Source organism: Glandiceps talaboti, chromosome 12 (assembly GCF_964340395.1).
Source record: "Glandiceps talaboti chromosome 12, keGlaTala1.1, whole genome shotgun sequence".
Classification (NCBI taxonomy): domain Eukaryota; kingdom Metazoa; phylum Hemichordata; class Enteropneusta; family Spengelidae; genus Glandiceps; species Glandiceps talaboti.
Window position 1 is genome coordinate 8,525,186 of NC_135560.1, and position 24,912 is coordinate 8,550,097.

Genomic DNA, 24,912 nt, shown 5'->3' on the forward strand with positions numbered 1-24,912 from the left:
GAGTGCTGTACTCCTGACCCTTCTGAGTTGCTTTAAAGCAAAGGGCTTGCTCACAAATAGTGAAAATGCTAGCGCCACCTTTAATAGGCGGCGCGCCTCCAGAGAAAATTAGATAATCGGATTCCCAAATTTTGCTGATTTCCTTCACCTGCCGACAATTTTCCCTCAAAATCCTGCCCTACCCCCAGAAATCAAATGGTTTCTCCCTTTTATAGGAAGGCCTAATCGATGGCGTATCGGAGTCTGTTCACATGCAAATATTGGCAATGACTTGTCAAATTTCTTCTCCACTCTCAAATACAGCACCGCTGTATAACTGCTCAATTTATAAATTTACCCTCTTTTACGAGTAATTTACGTGCACAGCTCACAATGGAAAGGCGGGTTGCGGTGGTAAGTTGCAAGTCTTTTATGGATGTCACAGACTTCTAAATTTGCAAGAGGCTGAGTTAAACTTGAACCACTTGGAAATAATACATTACAGTCTTTACTCCTGCCGTGACTGAAAATGATTGTAATCTAGCTCACAGGCCATATATGGTTTATAGTGAGAGGCCTGGCGCTCGTGAAGTTGCTAGACTATACGACAATGAGGTGAGAACGGGTATCGCTACACTATTTCCTGATTGACATTTCGAATTGTTGAGAGAACGGAGTGGAAATTCAAAGTGTCAGATTACAATAGTGGAATAGTGCAGCGACAGCTGTTCTCAAGTCTAGGCAGAGCTCTGACTCTAGGCCCCGGCTCTAGGCTCAGACCAATCCCGGGATAGAGTGCGCAACAATTGCGAGTAATTTGCAGATCCATTGCAATATTTACGTGTGAATTTATGAAAATCGGAAATACACTGATACGATGATAGAAGTGGGCTAGCTAGCTGATCCTACAGGTGTTCCATAGTGTTGCATAATTTTGTGCATCTCAGTCTGTCACTTATATTTGTATTTGTATTTGTATTTATATAGGGAATATAATAAAGTGGGGAATAGTTCAAGGGCACATAAATCCAATGTCACCGGTATATATACCCAGATTGTTCTGACCAGCAGTATCAGCGAAAATACTGTACACTGCATACATTGTTCATGTCCTTCAAAATACCTCTACTTGTAGAGACTTGGTTATGCATGACAGAACAAACTGGGTTTCCAGAGCCTTTTCTGGCAGACAACTTTGTCAAGCCAGACAGCCATAGTCTCTGTACTACTGTAGTTCAATTCTCATTAGCTTGAATCTTAGCTGTAACTTGAACAAATTAGCTATTTCATAAATAGTATTAATGACATGTATGTTGATCTTCAAATATGCCATCTCATTGTTTACAGACGTGCTGTAGAGATTTACATGACACCACAGATTGGTGAATTTCTTCTGGCAGGGGTGTAACTTATATTGGTTTTGTCACTAATGCAACAAATGTCTCTGTGAGACTGCAGGATCCCTTTATCGTTAATTTAAAATTATATTATGGTGACCCCCTTCACCTAATTTCATTTAAATTGTGATTACAAGTTTCTGAGAGAGTATAATATTTGACTCTAAATCTTTACACAACAGTTAACAAGACAGTACCACCATAATATAGATAACCATGGTAATGATTGGATGACAAAATGTAGATACAACAGGTTCTATATGGTGACCCCAATGTGTCATCATAACATATACTAAGGGCTATAATGTAATTCTATTGCCCAGAAGTGTCACTGTGATGGACTATATTAAGCGTCACAGCTAGACAAATCAGTGCTAGCGTTTGTATTTACCATCATGACTGACCAGCATAGGTCATGGCTAGTTGAATCAGGAGTCATATTTGCTAACGATTTTTGCATATACTACAGGTAACAGGCAGTAACAAAGGGATCGGATTTGCTATCGTGAAGGCACTTTGTAAACAGTTTGATGGTGATGTCTACTTAACTGCCAGAGATGAGGCGAGAGGGCACAAAGCTGTCAAAGATTTAGAAGGAGAAGGCCTACATCCCAAGTTCCACCAGCTAGATATAACATCTCTAGAAAGTATACGCAGATTAAAGAAACACTTGGAAGAAAAACATGGAGGGCTAGATGTCTTGGTGAACAATGCAGCCATTGCATATGATGTAAGGAAGTATACATAGGGGGATAGAATTTGCTGTTAAACATCATGTTAATTACCTTAATTGGACTGATAAAAATTGGAAAAATCATTTGAAATCAGTATTTGTGAAACAAACTTTGAAATAAACAAAGCAATTAGAACACAAATCTATTTTCATCATACACCAGAAGTTAATTGACCTGTATTGACCACTGTGTAGGTTTCCTTTAATATTCTAAGAAAATATCTCTGTGTGCACAGTTGAACAATGACTTAGGCTCCTTGCAATCCCTAACTCACTGAATCCCTAAGAATGCATTGGTTTGGCAATTGCATGTTTGCAACACTTGCATATCAAATAATCAAATAATTGTATGCCTCCCTACTTCGTAACTGACTTCCCTTGTGTATACATGCATTTTAACTTAGAGAAAGGTCTGTGAATTAAAAAGTAACTTTATTCATAACCCCCCCCACACACACACACACACACACACACACACATATCCTACTGTCCTATCCAACATTTCCATAGGAAGTAAGGAATCTCTGTACGCTCTGTCTCAGATTAAGGATAACCACAATGGCACAGTGATTTAATAATTAATTATTTCCATAACAACTACATCAATTTCTCTGTTTTCCATATAGGTGGCTAGCAAAGTACCATTTCCAGAACAAGCTGAAAACTCAGTTGGATGTAATTTCTTTGGAGTTCTTAACACTTGCAAGGAGCTATTTCCACTTCTCAGACCACATAGTCGGTATGTTGGTGTCAGAATATGATATTGATTTTGAATATAATTCTTAAGGAGTTATCTACATTGTCATTAAAGCCAGTTTTACTTCAGTTAATTCTTTGGGTTTTTTTCATGGTGAAATTATTTGATTTTATTGATTTAAGTTGTAGTCTAAAACCTAGGCACAGTGTTAGGGGCAATCACACAGTGTCGCACGTCATTCGTAGGACAAAACCCCTCCCCCTAAATGAACTTTCACAAGTGCAACAGTGACATGTTTATATATTATGTAAGCCTATATTTGCATATTCAGTTTATTTTTATATACTCATGCTAATGTGAGTTGTAAGTTTAATTAGCATATTAGTTTATAATATTTCATAATGTTATGGCTATAATAAACAATGATATGCTGAGGAAACTCAAAATCATAAGTGATGACAAGCACACAGATGACAAATGATTTACAAATAAAGTGCAAGCTGAGGGGGTCATTGAATCATCTGTATTAAACATTTTTTAGGAAAAAATACATGTTACACAGTCACTGTAGGTAAAAAGGGTTTTAGTTACCTGACCCCACCTAGTTTTTCACAGCCAATCCTAAACTTTTGTTTACGTATTCAAGAAAATGATAACATTTATTAAATTGCAAAAAATGTGTGACGTCTCGCAAGAAATAGTGGATGCGGAAACTGACATCAACTTACAATGACAATATAAAACTGTTCTTCCAATCTGTAATGACTGTACATCTGATGGAAAGAAACCAATTCACAGAGGCCATATGGAAAACAACGGAAAAGATACCTGAACTATACACTCACACATAAAAAAAATAAAATAAGATAAATAAAAATAATTTACCTACCCCGCCTATTCTAAAATTGAGCATATTCGGAACAACACAATTTTTTTAGGACATAGTTACACTAAAACAAGGTATCACAACATCTTTTTTTTTTCATTTTGTTCTCAGAGTTGTCCACATAGCAAGTTTTGTCGGTCCTATGGTCATTAAGAAACTGGGCCAAGAATTACGCAATTCTTTTGTATCACCAGACCTAACGGAATCTGAATTAATATCATTGATGGAGAAGTTTGTGAGGTTTGTATACTTTCTGGTTTTGTATGTACTTAAAAAACAAATGAATATTTGTAATTGTAATCGTGAAAAGCAATCTAAAAAGTATGGTGGCCTAACAGTTTTTGTGTTGAATATTTTTTGTCATGTCACTTGAGAGCCATCATAAAAAATATATGTTATAGAGTATCATAAAACAGCTGTTCTGTGTTTCTTTATCAATAGCAAGCTTACAATCTTAAATTAAATATGACGTTTTTGTTTAACATAATAGTTATCCTCAGTAACAACATAGTCTCTGTTAACATGATCATGAATAGAATGTTGGGTTTTTCTCTAGGACAACACAATCCAGCTCTATAGTAACCTGTCACAACTTTACCATGGGAAACATCAAATTTACTATCACAACTTTACAACTGTTCTCTTATCAATGATTTGAGTTGGATGACAGTTTTTTTTAAAGATAATTTGTTGATCAAATATCACAATTTCTCACATAGCCAACAAAGTAGTAGGAATATTGAATATGAAAAATTTCTGTACCTGCGTAGGTAAAAAGGTACATATGATACATAAAAAGTGTGAATGCCATAGACTAACTCTAACTGTTTCTGATATTTTCACGTTGCTATAGTGACACTAAGGCTGGGAATCACCAAGAGAAAGGGTGGGTAAACTCAGCATATGGCACATCTAAGGTTGGAGTCTTAGCTTTAACGTCCATACAAGTAAAGGAATTAAAAGCTGATCCAAGAGAAGATATATTGATTAATTCAGTGAGTATGGATTTCCTCAGGCTTTAAACTGTGACCTTAACAGTTCTGAAGTTCAGTGATATATAACTGGTTGTTATAGTAAAGATCCAAGCCTATTTTGTTGACCCCAGTTCTTGCATAGTCAAGACAACCAACCAGCGCTTGAATTTTACATTAAATTGCTTTAATTAAGTTTCCTTGTCTGCAACTGTGATCTGATTATCAAATTGTCAGCGTTGTTGAAAGTATTAACTTCTTGGTCAGTGTATATGAATATATGATTTATTCATGAGTTGACACATTTTGAATACATTAATGTTGCATGACAGGCCATAATGTACTCGAATCAACCTTAACAGTTCTGAAGTTAAGTGATAGATAACAGATAGTTACAGTAAAGATCCAAGCCTATTTTGTGGATTTAACAGGACACTTTTGGGGCTACCTGTCTTCTATTTTCGACCCAGACAAAATAACAGATAGCAAAAGTGTCCTGTTTAAATCCACTAAATGAGCAAGGACCTGTACTATAACAAAGTTTTGCTTTAAATTTCAAAAGGGTTTAAGTCCCCCCCCCCCGACAATTTCATTGTTACTATCTACAGTTTTGGTACATAGCACTTACTTGTTATTGTGTTAATGAACAAATTCACTATAGAAACCCACTTTTGCAGATCTATATACTTGGCAAGGACTCATACTGTAACAACGTTATAGTCCATATTAGAGCACGTAGATACATTACTGTACAACAGGTGTGCAATTGAACAAAGTCTTAAGCATATGGCAGCAGATGTGTCTGCGGTTTGTAACACTGGAACAGTTAACAGATTGTGGACAGTGTCATTGAAATGGTTAACAACATAGAGGACAGTTTCATTCATGATTATGAGTTTGCAGAGAGATTCATCGTGTAAAAATTGTTCTGTTTATGGAAAGTGTCCCTTTAAACGGAATTGAGAGCAAGGTTCAAACAATGGGGATTCAACGGAAAGGAGGATAACTAATGTCATACTCTTCTTGTCCCTGTTATCTCAACCATGTCTTTGTCAACAGGACACTTTCTTTGTTCTCAATTCCACTTAAAATAACAGAATCAACACATTGGAAATGTCAACAAACTTTTTAATCATCAATGAAACTATCTGTATTCTTGTTAACCATCACAATGAAACAGCTGCAATCTTGTTGACCATCGCAATCAAACCATTCGCAATCTGGTTAACCATCATAATGAAACTGTCTGCAATCTTGTTAACCATCAAAATGACACTGTTAACTCATTAACACACATGCTGCCATGTATATTACAAGCCTTTGTTGTTAGTTGTGCCTGTCCTCCAGTAAATATGCATATGTATGTATGTATTATTTAATGATAACCCGTACCAGAAGTTGTACCCACCTCCTTCAATTATCAAATCATTTGTCCCTTCCAGTGTTGTCCTGGATACGTTAAGACTGACATGAGCAATAACAAAGGAAGCAAATCACCAGAAGAAGGAGCAGAGACACCGGTAGAACTGGCATTACTAGCACCCAACATTGGACAACCAAACGGAGAATTTTTGTCAAAAAAGAAAGTAACACCTTGGAGAGAGTAAATAGCAATAAATCATCATCTCAAAAGAATAAACACTTGTCAACATTATTCTGTGCATATTGATTGTCTACAAACTCTCACCTTTGTGGCACATTTTTGTTGGAGTTATTGAATTGTCTATGTGTAACATCTTTAGAGATATGTAACACTTAAAGTAAAGTAAATTAAAGATGTAAATGCAAGTGAATTATCATGATATGAATGACTCTCTGCTGTATGTGTATATTATATACAAGTATGTGTGTCTGTGTGTGTATTTGAACTGCCTGACCAATTCAATTGGTTTGGTATTGGGTAGGAACTTTGTTTAGGTGTTGGAAAACCGTTTAAATGAAAATGATCACATCAGAGATGTGCATTTTGGGTAAAAATGTGATTTTTGGTCAACAAATTTAAATTCCAAAGCTACTGGGCTGATTGGTCTGAAATTTGGTGGGGAATTTTCATAGGGATGTATATGTTAAGAATTGTTCATGATATGATTCCATGAGTGATATGCAAATTAGGTCTGGGTTTGGGTTAAAAACTTATCTCAAAAACTACATGGTGAATGGGGCTGAAATTTGGTGAGGATGTTTCAGGATGTGTTATTCTAAAGATATTTTTCAAAACATATTGACACAACTGGCCCTAGCAACCATGACCATGAAGATGTTTATGAGGATGTGTCGATGGAGAAGTACTTAGAACATGGATCGTATCAACGATATGCAAATTAGGTCTTTAAACATGTAAAAAAAAGTACTTGGTGAATGGAGCTGGCATTTGATGAATATGTTTCTAGAAGTGTAGAAGTTGTACAAACACAATATTGACACAAATGGCCTGGCAACCATGACCATTCAAATCCCAGTATATTTTGCAAGAATGATATTATTGGGACGGGATTAAACATTCTAAAATAGGCAAATATACCTCGAAACAAGATCACACCCATTGCAATGACCAAATGTTTGTGTACCTGTTTAAGATAACAGGGTTAGACAGGCAAATTGACAAATGTCCAAGAAATATATATGCCTAGCAACAAGACCACACTCATATGATGATGTCCAAATGGTTTATATCACAAGAAATGCCATTGGAACAATTTTTCTATATTTTTTTTTAAATCGCACGACATTTTTACCACCACCTAGGTACACTGTGGCTATCATACTGAAGAAAGGATGAACAAATTTAAAATTTGCCCATCTCATCCCAATGGTACAGAGAAAGAAACATAGAAAGCCAGATGAAAGAAGAACACAGACAGACAGGCAGGCAGGTAAACACACACACACACACACACACACACACACACACACACACACACACACACACACACACACACACACACACACACACACACACAAAGGAAGAAACCAGGCAGAAAGAATGTAGGCTGAAGGAAAGACAGGCAGACAAACAGATAGACAAATACATGATACACTGAAACTGTACACAAATATTCCCACAAACATGACATCCGTCACAATGCGTGTACTCACTCACTCACTCACTCACTCACGCTATAGCAACTACCATTTGGCAGTTGCTATGACATGAGTGAGTGAGAGAGTGAGTGGGTGATTGAGTGAGTGACAAAGGGATGGATAGGCAAGTGGATAACCTAAAGGGAGCAGTGAGCATGTAATTGTTGATTGGTTGATTGATCAATCAATCGATTGATTGGTTGATTGATTTAAATCTGGTTTTTCATGTGTGAGTGTACAGTTCAGGTCTTTTTTCTATTGTTTCCTTATGGTCTCTGTGTTATTGGTTTCTTCCCATCCGATGTACAGTCATTACATATTGGAAGAACAGTTTTATATTGTCTTTTTAAACTGATGTCACTATTTTTCACGAGACTTCACAATTTTCACAAAACTAGGTGGGGTCAGTTGACCGAAACCAAACAATTATTTTTTTACCAACATTGACATGCCTTTTTTCCTAAAAAAAACAAGAAAATGTTTAATACAGATGTTTCAGTGGCCTCTCAGCTTGTACCTTATTTGTACATCTTTTGTCATCTCTTCTTGTCATTACTCATGATTTTGAGTTTCCTCAGCATATCATTGTTTATTATAGCCATAACATTATGAAATATTATAAACTAATATGTTACTTAAACTTACAAACTCACATTAGCATGAGTATAAAATGAAATGACACCAGATATTAAAATAAAGCATCAGCTGAGGGTTCCAATGAATGTCGTCTCTCAATAACACAAAGAAAATTTATTTACCAAAGACATCACACATCACACAAATATAAAGTAAGGGACGACAGCACAATGTCACACAAGGTCAATAAGCAAATTTCATTCATTTAGGGGATCTGGTATGAATGCAATTGCTGGACTTTATTTTCACATTTCTAACCAAATTCGAAAACGTTCACACCTTCGATGATAACAGGTCCTAGGTTCTATATTTACTACTGAGATATTGATAAGTTGATTAAAACTTACTTCTAGTGATATACAGTGCTGGGTTTCCAGTAGTTTTGTACTGTCATGTAATTTTGGTACATCATATATAAACGTGTCACTGTCGCACTTGTGAACATTCATTTAGGGGGAGGGGGTTTTGTCCTACACGAACAACGTCCGACATAAGGTGATAAGCAATTTACATTTAATGTGATATACCGTGTTGGGTTTCCAGTAGTATTGTAATATCATTACCATTACAATTTTCATCATGGCTTACATCATATATAAACATGTTACTGTTGCACTTGTGAAAGTTCATTTAGGGTGAGGGGGTTTTGTCCTACACGAACGACGTGTGACATTGTGAGATCATCCCTAACATTGCGCCTAGGTTTTAAACTACATTAATCAATAAATTAGATAATTTCACCATGAAAAAAAAATTAACTGGAGGAAAACTGGCTTTAACGACAATGTAGATAACTCCTTAAGAATTATATTCAAAATCAATATCATGTTCTGACACCAACATACCGACTATGTGGTCTGAGAAGTGGAAACAGCTCCTTGCAAGTGTTAAGAACTCCAAAGAAATTACATTCAATTGAGTTTTCAGCTTGTTCTGGAAATGGTACTGTGCTCGCCACATATATGGAAAATAGAGAAATTGATGTAGTTGTTATGGAAATGATTACTTCATTAAATTACTGTGCCACTGCGGTTATCCTTAATATAAGACAGAATGTACAGAGATTCCTTACTTCCTATGGAAATGTTGGGAGGACAGTAGGATTGGGGTGAGGGGTGTAAAATACATCTATGCACAAGGGAACCCAGTTACGTAGTAGGGAGGCACACAATTATTTGATATGCAAGAGTTGCAAACATGCATTGTTAACAAACCAATGCATTGTTAGGGACTCAGCGAGTTAGCCAATGGAACGAGCCTACGTTATTGTTCAACTGCGCTCAGGAAGATGTTTTCTTAGAATTGCTTTGTTTACCTCAAAGTTTATTCACAAATATTGATTTCAAATGATTTTTCCAATTTTTAACAGCCCAATTAAGACAATTAACATGATGTTTAATAGCAAATCTTTCTCCCCTTAATGCTGTATGTATACTTCCTTACATCGTATGCAATGGCTGCATTGTTCACCAAGACATCTAGCCCTCCATGTTTTTCTTCCAAGTGTTTCTTTAATCTGCGTATACTTTCTAGAGATGTTATATCTAGCTGGTGGAACTTGGGATGTAGGCCTTCTCCTTCTAAATCTTTGACAGCTTTGTGCCCTCGCGCCTCATCCCTGGCAGTTAAGTAGACATCACCATCAAACTGTTTACAAAGTGCCTTCACGATAGCAAATCCGATCCCTTTGTTACTGCCTGTTACCTGTAGTATATGCAAAAATCGTTAGCAAATATGACTACTGATTCAACTAGCCATGACCCATGCTAGTCAGTCATGATGACATTTGGTAAATACAAACGCTAGCACTGATTTGTCTAGCTGTGACGCTTAATATAGTCCATCACAGTGACACTTCTGGGTAATAGAATCACATTATAGTCCTTTACAGTGTCTTTTATGATGACACATTGCGGCCACCGTAGAACATATTGTATATACATTTTGTCATCCAATCCTTACCATGGTTACCCATATATGTTGGTACTGTCTTGTTAACTGTTGTGTAAAGATTTAGAGTCAAATATTATACTCTCTCAGAAACTTGTAATCACAATTTAAATGGAATTAGGTGAAGGGGGTCACCATAATTTTAAATTAACGATAAAGGGATCCTGAAGTCTCACAGAGACATTTGTTGTATTAGTGACAATATCAATATAAGTTACACCCCTGCCAGGAGAAATTCACCAATCCGTGTGTCATGTAAATCTCTACAGCACAAACAATCCGTAAACAATGAGGTGGCATATTTGAAGGTCAACATATATGTCATTAATACTATTTATGAAATAGCTAATTTGTTCAAGTTACAGCTAAAATTCAAGCTAATGAGAATTGAACTACAGTAGTACAGAGACTTGATATGGCTGTCTGGCTTGACAAAGTTGTCTGCCAGAAAAGGCCAAGTCTCTACAAGTAGAGGTATTTTGAAGGACATGGACAATGTATGCAGTGTACTGTATTTTCGCTGATACTGCTGGTCAGAACAATGTGGGTATATATACAGGTGACATAGGATTTATGTGCCCTTTGACCTGACATTGTTTCTCTTTGGACTATTCCTCACTTTATTATATTCCTTATACAAATACAAATACAAATACAAATACAAATACAAATACAAATACAAATACAAATACAAATACAAATATTTCGCAAGTGTGTTTACCCAGGAACCACCAGGTGATGTCCCACACTTACCAACGAAACCTCTGCTCCATCATATGAAAGACCTAAATATTACAGCAGATATGGTATTTAAAACTCTTTCCAGAGAAGTCCTCAGGTCCAGATGGTATACATCCAAACTTCCTAAAAGAATTGGCAGAGTATTTCTGTGCCATTATCTAAAGTTTTCAATACTTCATTACTTGACATAGAACTACCAACTGTTTGGAAGCGAGGCAGAATCTTGGCAATCTACAAGAAGGGTAACAGGAAGTTGGCAAGTAACTACAGACCAATCAGTTTAACAAGTATAATATGTAAATATATGGAACAAATTATCACTGCGATCATATCATGGAATACATGAAATCCAATAACTTCTTCAGCAGTAGGCAGTACGGTTTTATTAAAGGTAGATCCACAAAAATTCAGCTTATGAACGTGATTGAACACTGGACACATGCAATAGGTGATGGATGTGTTGTCAATACAGTATTCATGGATTTCATGATGGCTTTTGACACTCTGCCACATAGACGATTAATTGGTAAACTGTCAACATATAATGTAAACAATCTAATGCTTGGCTGGATAAAAGCCTTTTTATCTGGGGGAAATCAACAAGTTGTGGTTAATGGAGAAAAATCAGACTGGCTTTCAGTAACCAGTGGTATCCCACAACGTAGTGTGCTAGGCCCAGTACTATTTGTGACATACATCAATGATTTGCCTGATACCGTGGATTCAGAGGTTTTTCTCTTTGCTGACGACACTAAGATCTTTAGAAGTATTAACAATGAGAATGATAACCAAGTATTACTACAAGACTTAGATAACCCCATGGACTGGTCAAATACATGGCTCCTCCGCTTCCATCCCGACAAATGTAAATCTATGACCCTAGGTAGTAACAAGAAAGATAGCTTTGCATATACCATAGAAGTGCACGGTCAAAGAAGAGAACTCTCACAAACTAATGAGGAAAAAGACACAGGGGTAACCATCGACTCACAACTTGAATTTGACAAACATATCAATGAGAAGGTGAACAAAGCTAATAGCATATTTGCACTTATACGACGTGCGTACATGTTTCTGGATACAGAGATGTTTTTACCATTGTATAAGTCACTAGTTAGAAGTCATTTAGACTATGTATGCCCAGTTTGGAGTCCTCATAAACAGAAACATATTGAAAGTATAGAGAATGTGCAGCGCAGGGCAACAAAGAAATTACCAGGTCTTAAAGATTTGACTTATCTAGAGAGATTGAAGCAACTAAAATTACCAACGCTGGCATATAGGAGAACACGGGGAGATATGATAGAAGTATACAAAATTCTTACTGACAAATATGATCCAGAAATCTCATCATTTTTAAAATTGAAATCAGACTGTATGTCATAAACCGGACTAAGAGGCCATAGTGAAGCAGCTGTTTCAACAACATGCAGGAGGAAGCACTCTTTTTCATAACATGTCATCACCACTTGGAATAACCTATCAGTATTAGTCATCAATGCACCAACAGTTAACTCCTTCAAAAACTGCCTTGATAAAGACTGGAAAAATCAAGAACTAGTGTACAATAATTGCAACTGGACTACAGAGAACAGTATTACAGAAAATGACAATGAGCTGACCATAGAGGCTGTTTAGCCAGCGGTCAGAAAAAAGACGTAAGGATAACATAAGGTAAGGTGACAGACTGAGATACACAAAATTAATGCAAACACTATGGAACACCTGTAGGATCAGCTATCCCACTTCTATCATATTATCAGTGTATTTCCGATTTTCATACATTCACACGTAAATATTGCAATGGATCTGCAAATTATTCGCAATCGTTGTGCACTTTATCACGGGACTCTATCCTGGTCTGAGCCAAGAGCAGGGGCCTAGAGTCAGAGCTCTGCCTAGACTTGAGAATGGCTGTCGCTACACTATTCCGCTATCCTACCCTAATCTGACATTTTGAATCTCCACTCCGTTCTCTCTGGAAAATCAACAATTCGAAATGTCAATCAGGAAATAGTCATGATAGTGTACCGATACCCGTTCTCACCTCACTGTCCTAGTTCTCTATCATCTAGCAACTTCATGAGCGCCAGGCCTCTCACTAATACATATATCAGCATTAATATCCTGTACCCATAGCACATATTGTTTATCTATCCTCTCTATTATGTTATTTCATGTTATGTCTGTTTCCATTATTCAAGTAATTTTCTATGTTCTCAGATCCACTTATGGTTTGTAGAGCAGTAGACACATATCAAGTCTGTTTAAATTCAATAGGAATGTGTGTGCAATCAATATATGACCCAAAAGTAATTCATGACCTTCAGACCCACCCATAGACATGTTAGTTGCATTGATTTTTGAACAAATTATACTTCATGAATATTATTTTTTCACTAATTATGCTAATTAAGAAACGTCATTTTTGACCATGTTCCACCATACATTTTTTCTAGACTTTTGATATGTTATTCAGCATAAAATTCTGAGCAGGATGTACTAAAAATTATTTCTGTTGCAATTATGTCAAGGTTCGGCCTAAATTTCCGCTAGATTGACTGGACTAATATGGATTACAATCATTTCAGTCACGGCATGTGTAATGTATTACGTGTATTTCCAAGTGATTCAAGTTTAGCTCAGTCTCTGTGACCAAATGTAAAAGTCAATGACATCCCAAAAAGACTTACAACTTACCACAGCAACCCGCCTTTCCATTGTCAGCTTTGCACGTTAATTACACATAAAAAATGTTAAGTTATGGACTAATATACAGTGGAGAAGAAATTTGACAAATCACTGTCAATGTATGCATGACACACCCCGATTACGCCACCGATTAGGCCTTCTTATAATAATAATAAAATAATAATAAAACATTTATATCGCTGCCATATATCCACGACAGTGCTCATAGGCTACACTTTTGAAATAAATCGAAAGGTACTGCACGAAAAAGAAATATTACAAGTATGGGCCTATGGCTGAAAAAGATAAAAACTCAACAAAGTAGTGCAGAAATATTGTCTCAATAAAGGTAAAACGCTATTTAAAAAATTGGAATTAACAATAACAATGATTTAACCAGATTTGTACACCGGCGTGGGCGTTACTTGTCAAGCAACAGTGATTAATCGGGCGATCAGCCAATCAGGTGTCCGCAAACTTCCCGCTTCAAAATCCAGGGAGCTGAGAATATGAGAAATACCATCCGGGTAATGAAAAGTCCATACCCGGAGTATATTAGACAGACATGGTAATGAAAAGTCAACATCCGGAGTATATTAGACAGACATTGACTGTGTGTGCAATCCAACAGGAAGATGTTTGTAATTGTTATCAACCAGAAAGAGCGTTTTATTGCGTATCGGAAACAGTTGCTCGTCAATTTCCCTGACTGAAATGGGTCATATTATTTTTTGTGGGAATGATACCACATAATATTTAGTTTTTTTGTGTAAGGTAACTGTTGCAAGCCATTGCTGCATTTCAATAAAGAAATATGTATTTCATTTAAATACGATAATTATGCATGGAGAGTACAGAGAGTATCCAACTTCATTATTGTCATGCGTGTTGGCGATTTTGGCCCAAAACTCAACATATAATTTATACACTGAAAGTATATTTTTAGGACCAAACAAACTATTACGTTGCATTATATAAGCTTACACTCGAATGTTATGTTACAACATGACAAACTTTCACAGACACAGGCAAACTGATAAAAGAGTCGCGTGAACCACAGACAAGTACATGTATGTGCATGAACCTACATCAGAGGGGCCCGGTGTTGTTTTTGTATCAATGTTTGTCAGTTTGATAGTGAGAAGTAGACTTTTTTTGTTCTGATCACAGGCGTTTCTATATAACTCCTGCAATGGTAGTATATGTACAAATATTGCTTTCTAATACAGAGTCAAAATCATTTAATTTGTATGTATAACATACCAGATTTAAACTGAATGCCTTCCGTAAGGATTTATGCAAGAAATTTAGCTCTATATCTGTGATTCGTCAAGTCCCAATGAAAGTTAGTTGTCAAAAAAATTGTTCAGATGCCCGCCACTCCTCCTATTCTCAGCACAGGAAAGCTTGCTATCCTCGACTTCACTCGGCTTTCGTGATCCCCTACATACCCGGGATATGGCATGTGTGTGTTGAACTTCCTTCTGTCCCACCACGAGTTTACACATTCTCAAGATTTTGTTGAGTGGCGCGCCCTCACTGTACACTAATTACATTGAATTATATAGAGATCAATGTATAGGTCACTATTATTGATACATTGTCGCGAAATTTTCTTTGTAGGCTAGGCGAGGCTTGGTCTATTTTCCATATTTTGACCACACACATTTGGGTATAAATTATAGATTATTACACTTGATAAATATGTGAGAGTGTATTTATATCCTGATATACAGAGCTAGATAAATGATTATGTACAAGCCTTGCAACAGCGGTAGTTTGTTATCGAGAGAAATCGGAAAAGAACACGGTAAAAAGGAGACGGTTTGAGGTCAATATAATACTTCCTAAAATTATAATCGAAAATCTAAAAAGACACGATTTCTCTTTATTCATCTGCGCATCAGTATGTGAAATTTGAAAATGACAAGTCCATAGTTGACGAAATTGAAACGATGATAAATATTTCACCTGTTTGTGAACTCTGTGCTCATTGTAAACCTATTTTAAGGCCAAGAAAAAAAATGTTTTCTGGTGAGTTGAATCACTTGAATACCCTGCCTCGGTCTTCTTTTTTCTTGTGTTTGTGCAGCCAATGCAGAGTGCAGATCCAAGGGAAACACAAAATAGGGTTGCCACGAAACCCCTGAAAACAGAGTCTTTCTCAGTAGATAAAGTATAAAGTTGGCGTATAAAGTTGGCGTCAGATTCAGATTCGGATCTGAGGCCATCGGACGCTCAATATAACGTTCATAAGATAATGCTACCTGAATCTGAATCTGATGCCAACTTTATACTCATTCGATCTATTAATTACTCAAATTGGTCATTAATATTCATCGAATTATTACCACAACCTAATCAGTTCTTGCCATTACCCTACGGAACGTGTCTATGAAATTTCTTTTGAATTGATGCAGCCGTTTTTTCAGAAATGGTGATACACACACACACACACGCTCAGACACACAGACTTCATCGGTATATTATAACCTTCCTTACGGAAGGTAATAATGGGAATGTTGATTAACTTTCAATATATGTAAATGTCATGGGGAGGGTCATGTTTTACAAAATGGGACAAAGGGGAGGGTCACTTTAAACGAATGGAGAATGGGGGGAGGGTCATGTTTTTCTTAACAGACCATGTGTGAGTTCCTCTGCCCCCTCCTGTAAATACTAAAGGCTCCCTAAGAGCGAGTTTGCTGCCAAAACTCGTGCATTTATTTCTTAAAAAATAACATATTATCACAACAATGCAAATGAGGAAAGTAAATGTTGTTACTCTGTTGCAATGTTGAGCAGTGTACTAAGTAATAGATAGTCAAGTCGTTCAGGAGGGTTATGTGTCAATAAACGAGGGGGCGTAGACCCGAGTTTTTGTACATAACCCTACTGAACGAGTTGTCTATCTTACTTATACTAGGCGTGATTGACTCAAATGGATTTTTCAAAATGTTGTGTAATTTCTTGCATGCGAATTGAGTGTTGAGCGTAATATAGGGCACACCCTTAAGAAAGAGTGGGTTATGGCTCCATATAACCAACCGAAATCAAGGCCTCTTGAATTTGAAGCTTGCATTCTTGACATATATCCTACCGAAAACCACTAATTACACAAATTGCTCATTAGTGTCCATGGAATGTTTACCAAAACTATTAAGTTCTTACCATTACCCCATGGAATACATCTTCAAAATTTTGTTTGAATTGAGCCAGCCATTTGGGAGAAAATGGTGACACAGACAGACAGACAGACAGACACACACACACATTTGTATATACACACCTGCATACAGCAGAGAGTCATTCGTATAATGATAATTCAGCTGCATTTTCACCTTTAATTTACTTTACTTTAAGTGTTACATATCTCTAAAGATGTTACATTTAGACAATTCAATAACTCCAACAAGAATACACACAGAGTAATGTTCACAAGTGTTTGTTCAAGGTAACTTTTTCTTCAACAATTTTCAGCCATTATCACAAATTGCAGACATATTTTTACACCATAGTGTTATTCATCCTTTAAAATGCCCCAGTTAATAGCATTACATATTGCATCTGAGACATAATATCAATAATAATTACAAAACACAACACGTCATTATGATTTATTGTTATTTACTCTCTCCAAGGTGTTACTTTCTTTTCTGACAAAAATTCTCCGTTTGGTTGTCCAATGTTGGGTGCTAGTAATGCCAGTTCTACCGGTGTCTCTGCTCCTTCTTCGGGTGATTTTTCACCTTTGTTATTGCTCATGTCAGTCTTAACAAATCCAGGACAACACTGGAAGGGACAAATAATTTGATAATTGAAGGAGGTGGGTACAACTTCTAGTACGAGTTATCATTAAATAATACATACATATGCATATTTACTGGAGGACAGTTACAACCAACAACAAAGGCTTATAATATACATGGCAGCATGCAAGTTAACAGTGTCATTTTGATGGTTAACAAGATTGCGAACAGTTTCAATATGATGGTTAACAAGATTGTGGACAGTGTCGTTGTGGTGGTTAACAAGATTGTAGATAGTTTCATTGATGATTAAAAGTTTGTTGACACATTCATTGTGTTGACTCTGATATTTTCATTGGAATTGACAGCACAGTGTCCTGTTAATAGTGTTAATAACAAGTCATTGAGAATGACATAGTCCCCGCTATGATTGGGTTTTAAGGAATTATCACTACTCTGATCACGCAACAACACTTGTGAACCTAAATCAATCAGACTTAGATATGTTGTGTCTGTTTGTTGGATGTGGAACAACAATAAAGGATGGGTCGGGTATGGGGGATCGTATCACGACGAAAATGAATATGCACATGTATGTCATAGAACACTGTCCTAATACCAACTTTGAATGAGATCTGTTCAAGCATGTCTGAGTTATGGCTTTGGACATGGAAAAATCACAAACAAAATGGCTGCCAGGCAGCCATATTGGATCGTATCACGATGAAAATGGATATGCACATGTATGTCATAGAACACTGTCCTAATACCAACTTTGAATGAGATCTGTTCAAGCATGTCTGAGTTATGGCTTTGGACATGGCAAATTCACAAACAAAATGGCTACTAGGCGGCCATATTGGATTGTATCATGACAACAAATGGATATGCACATGTATGTCATAGAACACTGTCCTAATACCAACTTTGAATGAGATCTGTTCAAGCATGTCTGAGTTATGGCTTTGGACATGGAAAATTCGCAAACAAAATGGCTGCCAGGCAGCCATATTGGATTGTATCACGATGAAAATGGATATGCACATGTATGTCATAAAACACTGTCCTCATACCAACTTTGAATGAGATCTGTTCAAGCATGTCTGAGTTATGGCTTTGGACATAGAAAATTCACAAACAAAATGGCTGCTAGGCGGCCATATTGGATCGTATCATGACAACAATGAATATGCACATGTATGTCATAGAACACTGTCCTAATACCAACTTTGAATGAGATCTGTTCAAGCATGTCTGAGTTATGGCTTTAGACAGGGAAAATTTGCAAACAAAATGGCTGCCAAGCGGCCATATTGGATCGTATTATGAAACAAATTGACGTGCATATGTATGCCATTGTATGTTGCCCTTGTACCAGGTTTGAAAAAAATCGGCCCAGGCATCTCCAAGAAACGGCTGCGGACGGACGGACAGACGGACACACGAACAGACGGAACCCAATCCATAAGTCCCCGTCCCGGACTTCGTCCGGCGGGGACTAAAATCACAAGTCAAGGTTCAGACAACTGGGACAAGAGGAGTATACCAATAGTTATACTTCTTTCAATTGCATCCCCATTGTTTGAACCATGCTCTCAATCCCCATTTAATGGGACACTTTTCCATAAACACGACACTTTTTACACGATGAAACTGTCCGAAAACGTGTTAATCATGAATGAAACTGTCTTCTATGTTGTTAATAACCATTTCATTGGCACTGTCCACAATCTGTTAACTGTTCAAATGTTAACTGTAGACACATGTGCTGTCATATGCTTAAGACTTTGTTCAATTGCACACCTGTTGTACAGTAATGTATATAAGTGTTCTAATATGGACTATAATGATGTTACAGTATGTGTCCTGGCAAGTTAACAGATGTGCAAAATTGGGTTTCTATACTGAATTTGTTCATTAACATAATAACATGTGTTACGTAACAAAGCTGCAGATAATAACAGTGACATTCTCGGGGGAAATGTAAACTATTGTCAAATTCAAAGTAGAATTTTGTTATAGTACAGGTTCTTGCTCATTTGATGGATTTAACAGGACAATTTTTACCATCTGTTATTTTGTCTGAGGCAAAAATGACAGTTACCCCAAGAGTGTCCTGTTAAATCCACAAAATAGCTTGGATCTTTCCTATAAGATCAGTTATATATCACTTAACTTCAGAACTGTTAAGGTCACAGTATAAAGCCTGAGGAAATCCATACTCACTGAATTAATCAATATATCTTCCCTTGGATCAGCTTTTAATTCCTTTACTTGTATGGACATTAAAGCTAAGACGCCAGCCTTAGACGTGCCATATGCCGAGTTTACCCACCCTTTCTCTTGGTGATTCCCAGCCTTAGTGTCACTGTAGCAATATGAAAATAACAGAAACAGTAAGAGTAAGTCTTTGGCATTCACACTTTTTATGCATCATATGTACCTTTTTACTTACACAGGTACAGACAATTTTCATATTCAATATGTCTTGCTACATTGTTGGTTTAGTGAGAAATTTTGAAATTTGATCATCAAATTATTTCCAAAATCCATCATCCAACTTAAATCAGTGATACGAGAATAGTTGTAAAGTTGTGATAGTAAATTTGATGTTTCCCATGGTAAAGTTGTGACAGGTCACTATAAAGATGGATTGTGTTGTCCTAGAAAAAAAACCAACATTCTACTTGTGATTAAGTTAACAAAGATTACTTTGTTACTGAGGATAACTATTATGTTAAACAAAAAGTCATATTTAATTTAAGATCGCAACTTCAACTGATAAAGAAACACAGAACAGCTGTTTTATGATATTCTATCTAATATATTTTTTACGGTGACTCTCAAGTCAAATGACATAAAATATTCAACACAAAAACTTGTGGGCCACCATACTTTTTAGATTGCTTTTCACGATTACAATTACAAATGTTCATTTGTTTTTTCAGTATATACAAAGCCAGAAAGTATACAAACCTTACAAACTTCTCCATCAATGATATTAATTCAGATTCTGTTAGGTCTGGTGATACAAAAGAATTACGGAATTCTTGGCCCAGTTTTTTAATGACCATAGGACCAAGTAAACTGGCTACGTGGACAACTCTGAGAAGAAAATGAAAGTAAAAACAGATGTTGTGATACCTTGTTTTAGTGTAACTATTAACGGCCTAAAAAAATTGTCTGGTTCCAGTTACACTCAATTTTAGAATATGTGAGGTAGGTAGATTACTTTTGTTTATTTCATTTTTTTTCCATGTGTGAGTGTTTAGTTCAGGTATGTTTTCCATTGTTTTCCATATGGTCTCTGTGTTATTGGTTTCTTCCCATCCAATGTACAGTCATTACAGATCGGAAGAACAGTTTTATATTGTCTTTTTAAGTTGATGTCAGTTTCCGCACTCACTATTACTCACGAGACTTCACAGTTTTCACAATTTTTTTTTCTTGAATACATAAAGAAATTTAGGGTCAGCTGTGAAAAACTAGGTAGGGGTCAAGTGACTGGAACCAAACAATTATTTTTACCTACACTGACTGTGCAACATGCCTTTTTTCCTTAAAAAAACACAACAAGAAAATGTTTAATACAGATGTTTCAGTGGCCTCTCAGCTTGTACCTTATTTGTACATCTTTTGTCATCTCTTCTTGTCATTACTTATGATTTTGAGTTTCCTCAGCATATCATTGTTTATTATAGCTATAACATTATGAAATATTATAAACTAATATGCTAATTAAACTTACAAACTCACATTAGCATGAGTATAAAATGAAATGACACCAGATATTAAAATAAAGCATCAGCTGAGGGTTCCAATGAATGTCGTCTCTCAATAACACAAAGAAAATGTATTTACCAAAGACATCACACATCACACAAATATAAAGTAAGGGACGACAGCACAATGTCACACAAGGTCAATAAGCAAATTTCATTCATTTAGGGGGTCTGGCATGAATGCAATTGCTGAACATTATTTTCACATTTCTAACCAAATTCAAAAACTTTCACACCTTCGATGATAACAGGTTCTATACTTACGACTGAGATTTTGATAAGTTGATTAAAACTTACTTCTAAAACTTACTTCTAGTGATATACAGTGTTGGGTTTCCAGTAGTATTGTACTGTCATTACTATTATAATTTTCATTATGGTTTACATCATATATAAATGTGTCACTGTCGCACTTGTGAACATTCATTTAGGGGGAGGGGGTTTTGTCCTAAACGAACGACGTGCGACATTGTGCAATTGTCCCAAACACTGTGCCTGTGTTTAAGACTACAACTTTAATCAATAACATTAATAATTTCCACCATGAAAAAAACCCAAAGAATTAACTGAAGTAAAACTGGCTTTGTAGATAATTATAAGAATTATATTCAAAATCAATATCATATTCTGACACCAACATACCGACTATGTGGTCTTAGAAGTGGAAATAGCTCCTTACAAGTGTTAAGAACTCCAAAGAAATTACATCCAACTGAGTTTTCAGCTTGTTCTGGAAATGGTACTGTGCTAGCCACCTATATGGAAAACAGAGAAATTGATGTAGTTGTTATGGAAATGATTACTTCATTAAATCACTGTGCCACTGTGGTTATCCTTAATATAAGACAGAGTGTATAGAGATTCCTTACTTCCTATGGAAATGTTGGGAGGACAGTAGAATGGGGGGGGGGGTTGTAAAATACATCTTTACACAAGGGAAGGTCAATTAATGTCTGGTGTATGATGAAAATAGATTTGTGTTCTAATTGCTTTGTTTGTTTCAAAGTTTATTTCATGAATACTGATTTCAAATGATTTTTCCAATTTTTATCAGCCCTATTAAGATAATTAACCCTCTAATGTTCTATGTATACTTCCTTACATTGTATGCAATGGCTGCATTGTTCACCAAGACATCTAGCCCTCCATGTTTTTCTTCCAAGTGTTTCTTTAATCTGCGTATACTTTCTAGAGATGTTATATCTAGCTGGTGAAACTTGGGATGTAGGCCTTCTCCTTCTAAATCTTTGACAGCTTTGTGCCCTCTCGCCTCATCCCTGGCAGTTAAGTAGACATCACCATCAAACTGTTTACAAAGTGCCTTCACGATAGCAAATCCAATCCCTTTGTTACTGCCTGTTACCTGTAGAATATGCAAAAATCATTAGCAAATATGACAACTGATTCAACTAGCCATGACCCATGCTGGTCAGTCATGATAACATTTGGTAAATACAAACACTAGCCATGACCCTTGCTAGTCCATCACAGTGACACTTCTGGGGACACAGAACTATGTTAAAGCCCTTATGTGTCTTTTATGATGACACGTACATTGGGGCCACCACATAGAACATGTTGTATCTACATTTTGTCATCCAATCGTTACCATAGTTACCCATATATGTTGGTACTGTCTTGTTAAATATTGTGCACAGATTAAGAGTCAAATATTATACTCTCTCAGAAACTTGTAATCACAATTTAAATGAAATCTGGCGTGGGGGTCACCATAATTTTAAATTAACGATAAAGGGATCCTGCAGTCTCACAGAGACATTTGATGTATTAGTGACAATATCAATATAAGTTACACCCCTGCCAGGAGAAATTCACCAATTCATCATGTCATGTAAATCTCTACAGCACAAACAATCCGTAAACAAAATGAGATGGCATATTTGAAGGTCAACATACATGTCATTAATACTATTTATGAAATACAAATGTAGCTAATTTGTTCGTTACAGCTAAGATTCAAGCGAATGAGAATTGAACTACAGTAGTACAGAGATATGCTATGGCTATCTTACAAAGTTGTCTGCCAGAAAAGGCTTTGGAATGCCAGTTTGTTCTGTCATGCATAGCCAAGTCTCTGCAAGTACGCCAATAGAAAGGGTATGTAGAAAGGGTATGTACGTACCATGGTTTTGACCCCCCTTTTTCGACTTATATAGACTTTTGAATCTTGATTTTTAAAGCATTGTGTAGAGGTTTGACCACATATTTTGTACAAGGTTGTTTCCACGGGTTGTTTTCGGTCATCTTTAGGGAGGGGAGGGGGGCAATGGATTCCTAAATCGGGCCAGCAAAAACCCACTACCCCCCCCCCCCCCGCATCTGTAAAACAAAAAACACCCCCCCCCCCCCATATAATATTTACACGACACATTGTTTTATCGTGACTCAGTGTAGACTGCTTGAATGTCTTGCATCTACTTTATAAGATCCCGGGTTAACACTTTCGTAATTATGATTATTGACTACACAGGGTATATATATTCCAAAGGGAGTTTAATGGCATCTTGAAAGTGAAAGATATGGGGAAAGCTTGCGAAGGGGATATGTACATCTCTAATGGGGGTCCTCGGGGTCTCCCCTAGAAGCCCAGGAGATTTTTAACTCTGAAAAGTCTATTTTGTGACCAGTCAGACATTTTCAGAAAATAATTTCCAAGATTTACAAGACAGCACCAACATGTAAAAATTAAGCAACTACATAAGGGTTTAAACATTTTTGAAATATAGTTTGATAGCATCTTGACAGTAAGAGGTAGGGTGAAACGCTTTCAGACTGGGATGTGTACACCTCATGAGGGGGACCCAGGGGGTCTCCCCCTAGAAGCCCTGGAACTTTTTTTATTCTGAAAAGTCCATTTTGAAACTATTCAGACCCTTTCAGACAATAATTTCCAAGCTTTACGAGACAGCACCTACATGTAAAAAGTAACTAATAGGGTTGAAATACTTTTGAAATATACTTTGGTAGCATCTTGACAGCAAGAGGTTACGAGCTTGAGACTGGGATATGTCCACCTCATATGGGAAGTGCAAGGGGTCTCCCTCTAAAAGCCCTGGTTTATTTTTACTCTTACAGCCATTTTAGGCTATTCAGACCCTTTCAAGCAATAACTTAATCCATGCTTTACAAGGCAGCACCATCAAGTATCAGAAACTATTCTTTATAACTTACATAGGGTTGAAATATGTTCTTAAAAAGTTAAATAACATCATCACATACATGACATTGTACTAAAGGTCAGCACATCTAATGGTAGTATCATTGGTAGGGGAGATTTGGAGTTTAAGGCAATTCTAAACTATCTTGGCAAACATTTCACATCTTTAAAAGACAATTTCATCTTAAATTAGAATAGGGTGAAAATATTTAAGAAAAGTTTAATACCATTATGACAGTAAAAAGGTTGTTGGTGCATCTGATTGTTGGTTGAATGCATGAGTGACCTCTGAGGGTGAGGGTGTCCTTGGGGTTTCCCCCTGGCAGATATGCAGTTATTTGCTTATTTTAAGGCAATGTTTAGGTTATTCATAGCCTTTGAGGTAATATTTCCAAACTTCGAAAAGCTAACGTAAATGAAAGTTTTAAATGAGTTTCCCAT

The 24,912-nt window shown here is 36.4% G+C and overlaps 3 protein-coding genes across 3 annotated transcripts in view; 1 reads left to right on the forward strand and 2 right to left on the reverse strand.

Annotated features, from left to right (window-relative positions):
* The first annotated feature begins 372 nt into the window (after positions 1–372).
* On the forward strand, positions 373–6,270 carry LOC144443227 (carbonyl reductase [NADPH] 1-like). The gene is made up of 6 exons (XM_078132642.1): positions 373–393; positions 1,846–2,106; positions 2,736–2,848; positions 3,804–3,932; positions 4,546–4,687; positions 6,106–6,270. The coding sequence occupies exons 1-6, from the start codon at positions 373–375 to the stop codon at positions 6,268–6,270; spliced, it is 831 nt and encodes a 276-aa protein (XP_077988768.1).
* Positions 6,271–9,203: 2,933 nt separating this feature from the next.
* LOC144443696 (carbonyl reductase [NADPH] 1-like) lies at positions 9,204–12,350 on the reverse strand. Its single transcript, XM_078133236.1, has 3 exons — positions 12,330–12,350; positions 9,816–10,084; positions 9,204–9,330 (listed from the first exon to the last, which is right to left on the reverse strand). The coding sequence occupies exons 1-3, from the start codon at positions 12,348–12,350 to the stop codon at positions 9,204–9,206; spliced, it is 417 nt and encodes a 138-aa protein (XP_077989362.1).
* A 5,039-nt stretch (positions 12,351–17,389) lies between these two features.
* LOC144443477 (carbonyl reductase [NADPH] 1-like) overlaps positions 17,390–24,912 on the reverse strand; it is a 9,411-nt gene continuing 1,888 nt past the window's right edge. The window contains exons 2-6 of the mRNA XM_078132963.1: positions 22,396–22,656; positions 21,936–22,048; positions 20,488–20,616; positions 19,738–19,879; positions 17,390–17,554 (exon numbers count right to left, since the gene is read on the reverse strand). Of these exons, the coding sequence (XP_077989089.1) occupies positions 17,390–17,554; positions 19,738–19,879; positions 20,488–20,616; positions 21,936–22,048; positions 22,396–22,656 (810 nt within the window). The remainder of the gene's footprint in view (positions 17,555–19,737; positions 19,880–20,487; positions 20,617–21,935; positions 22,049–22,395; positions 22,657–24,912) is intronic.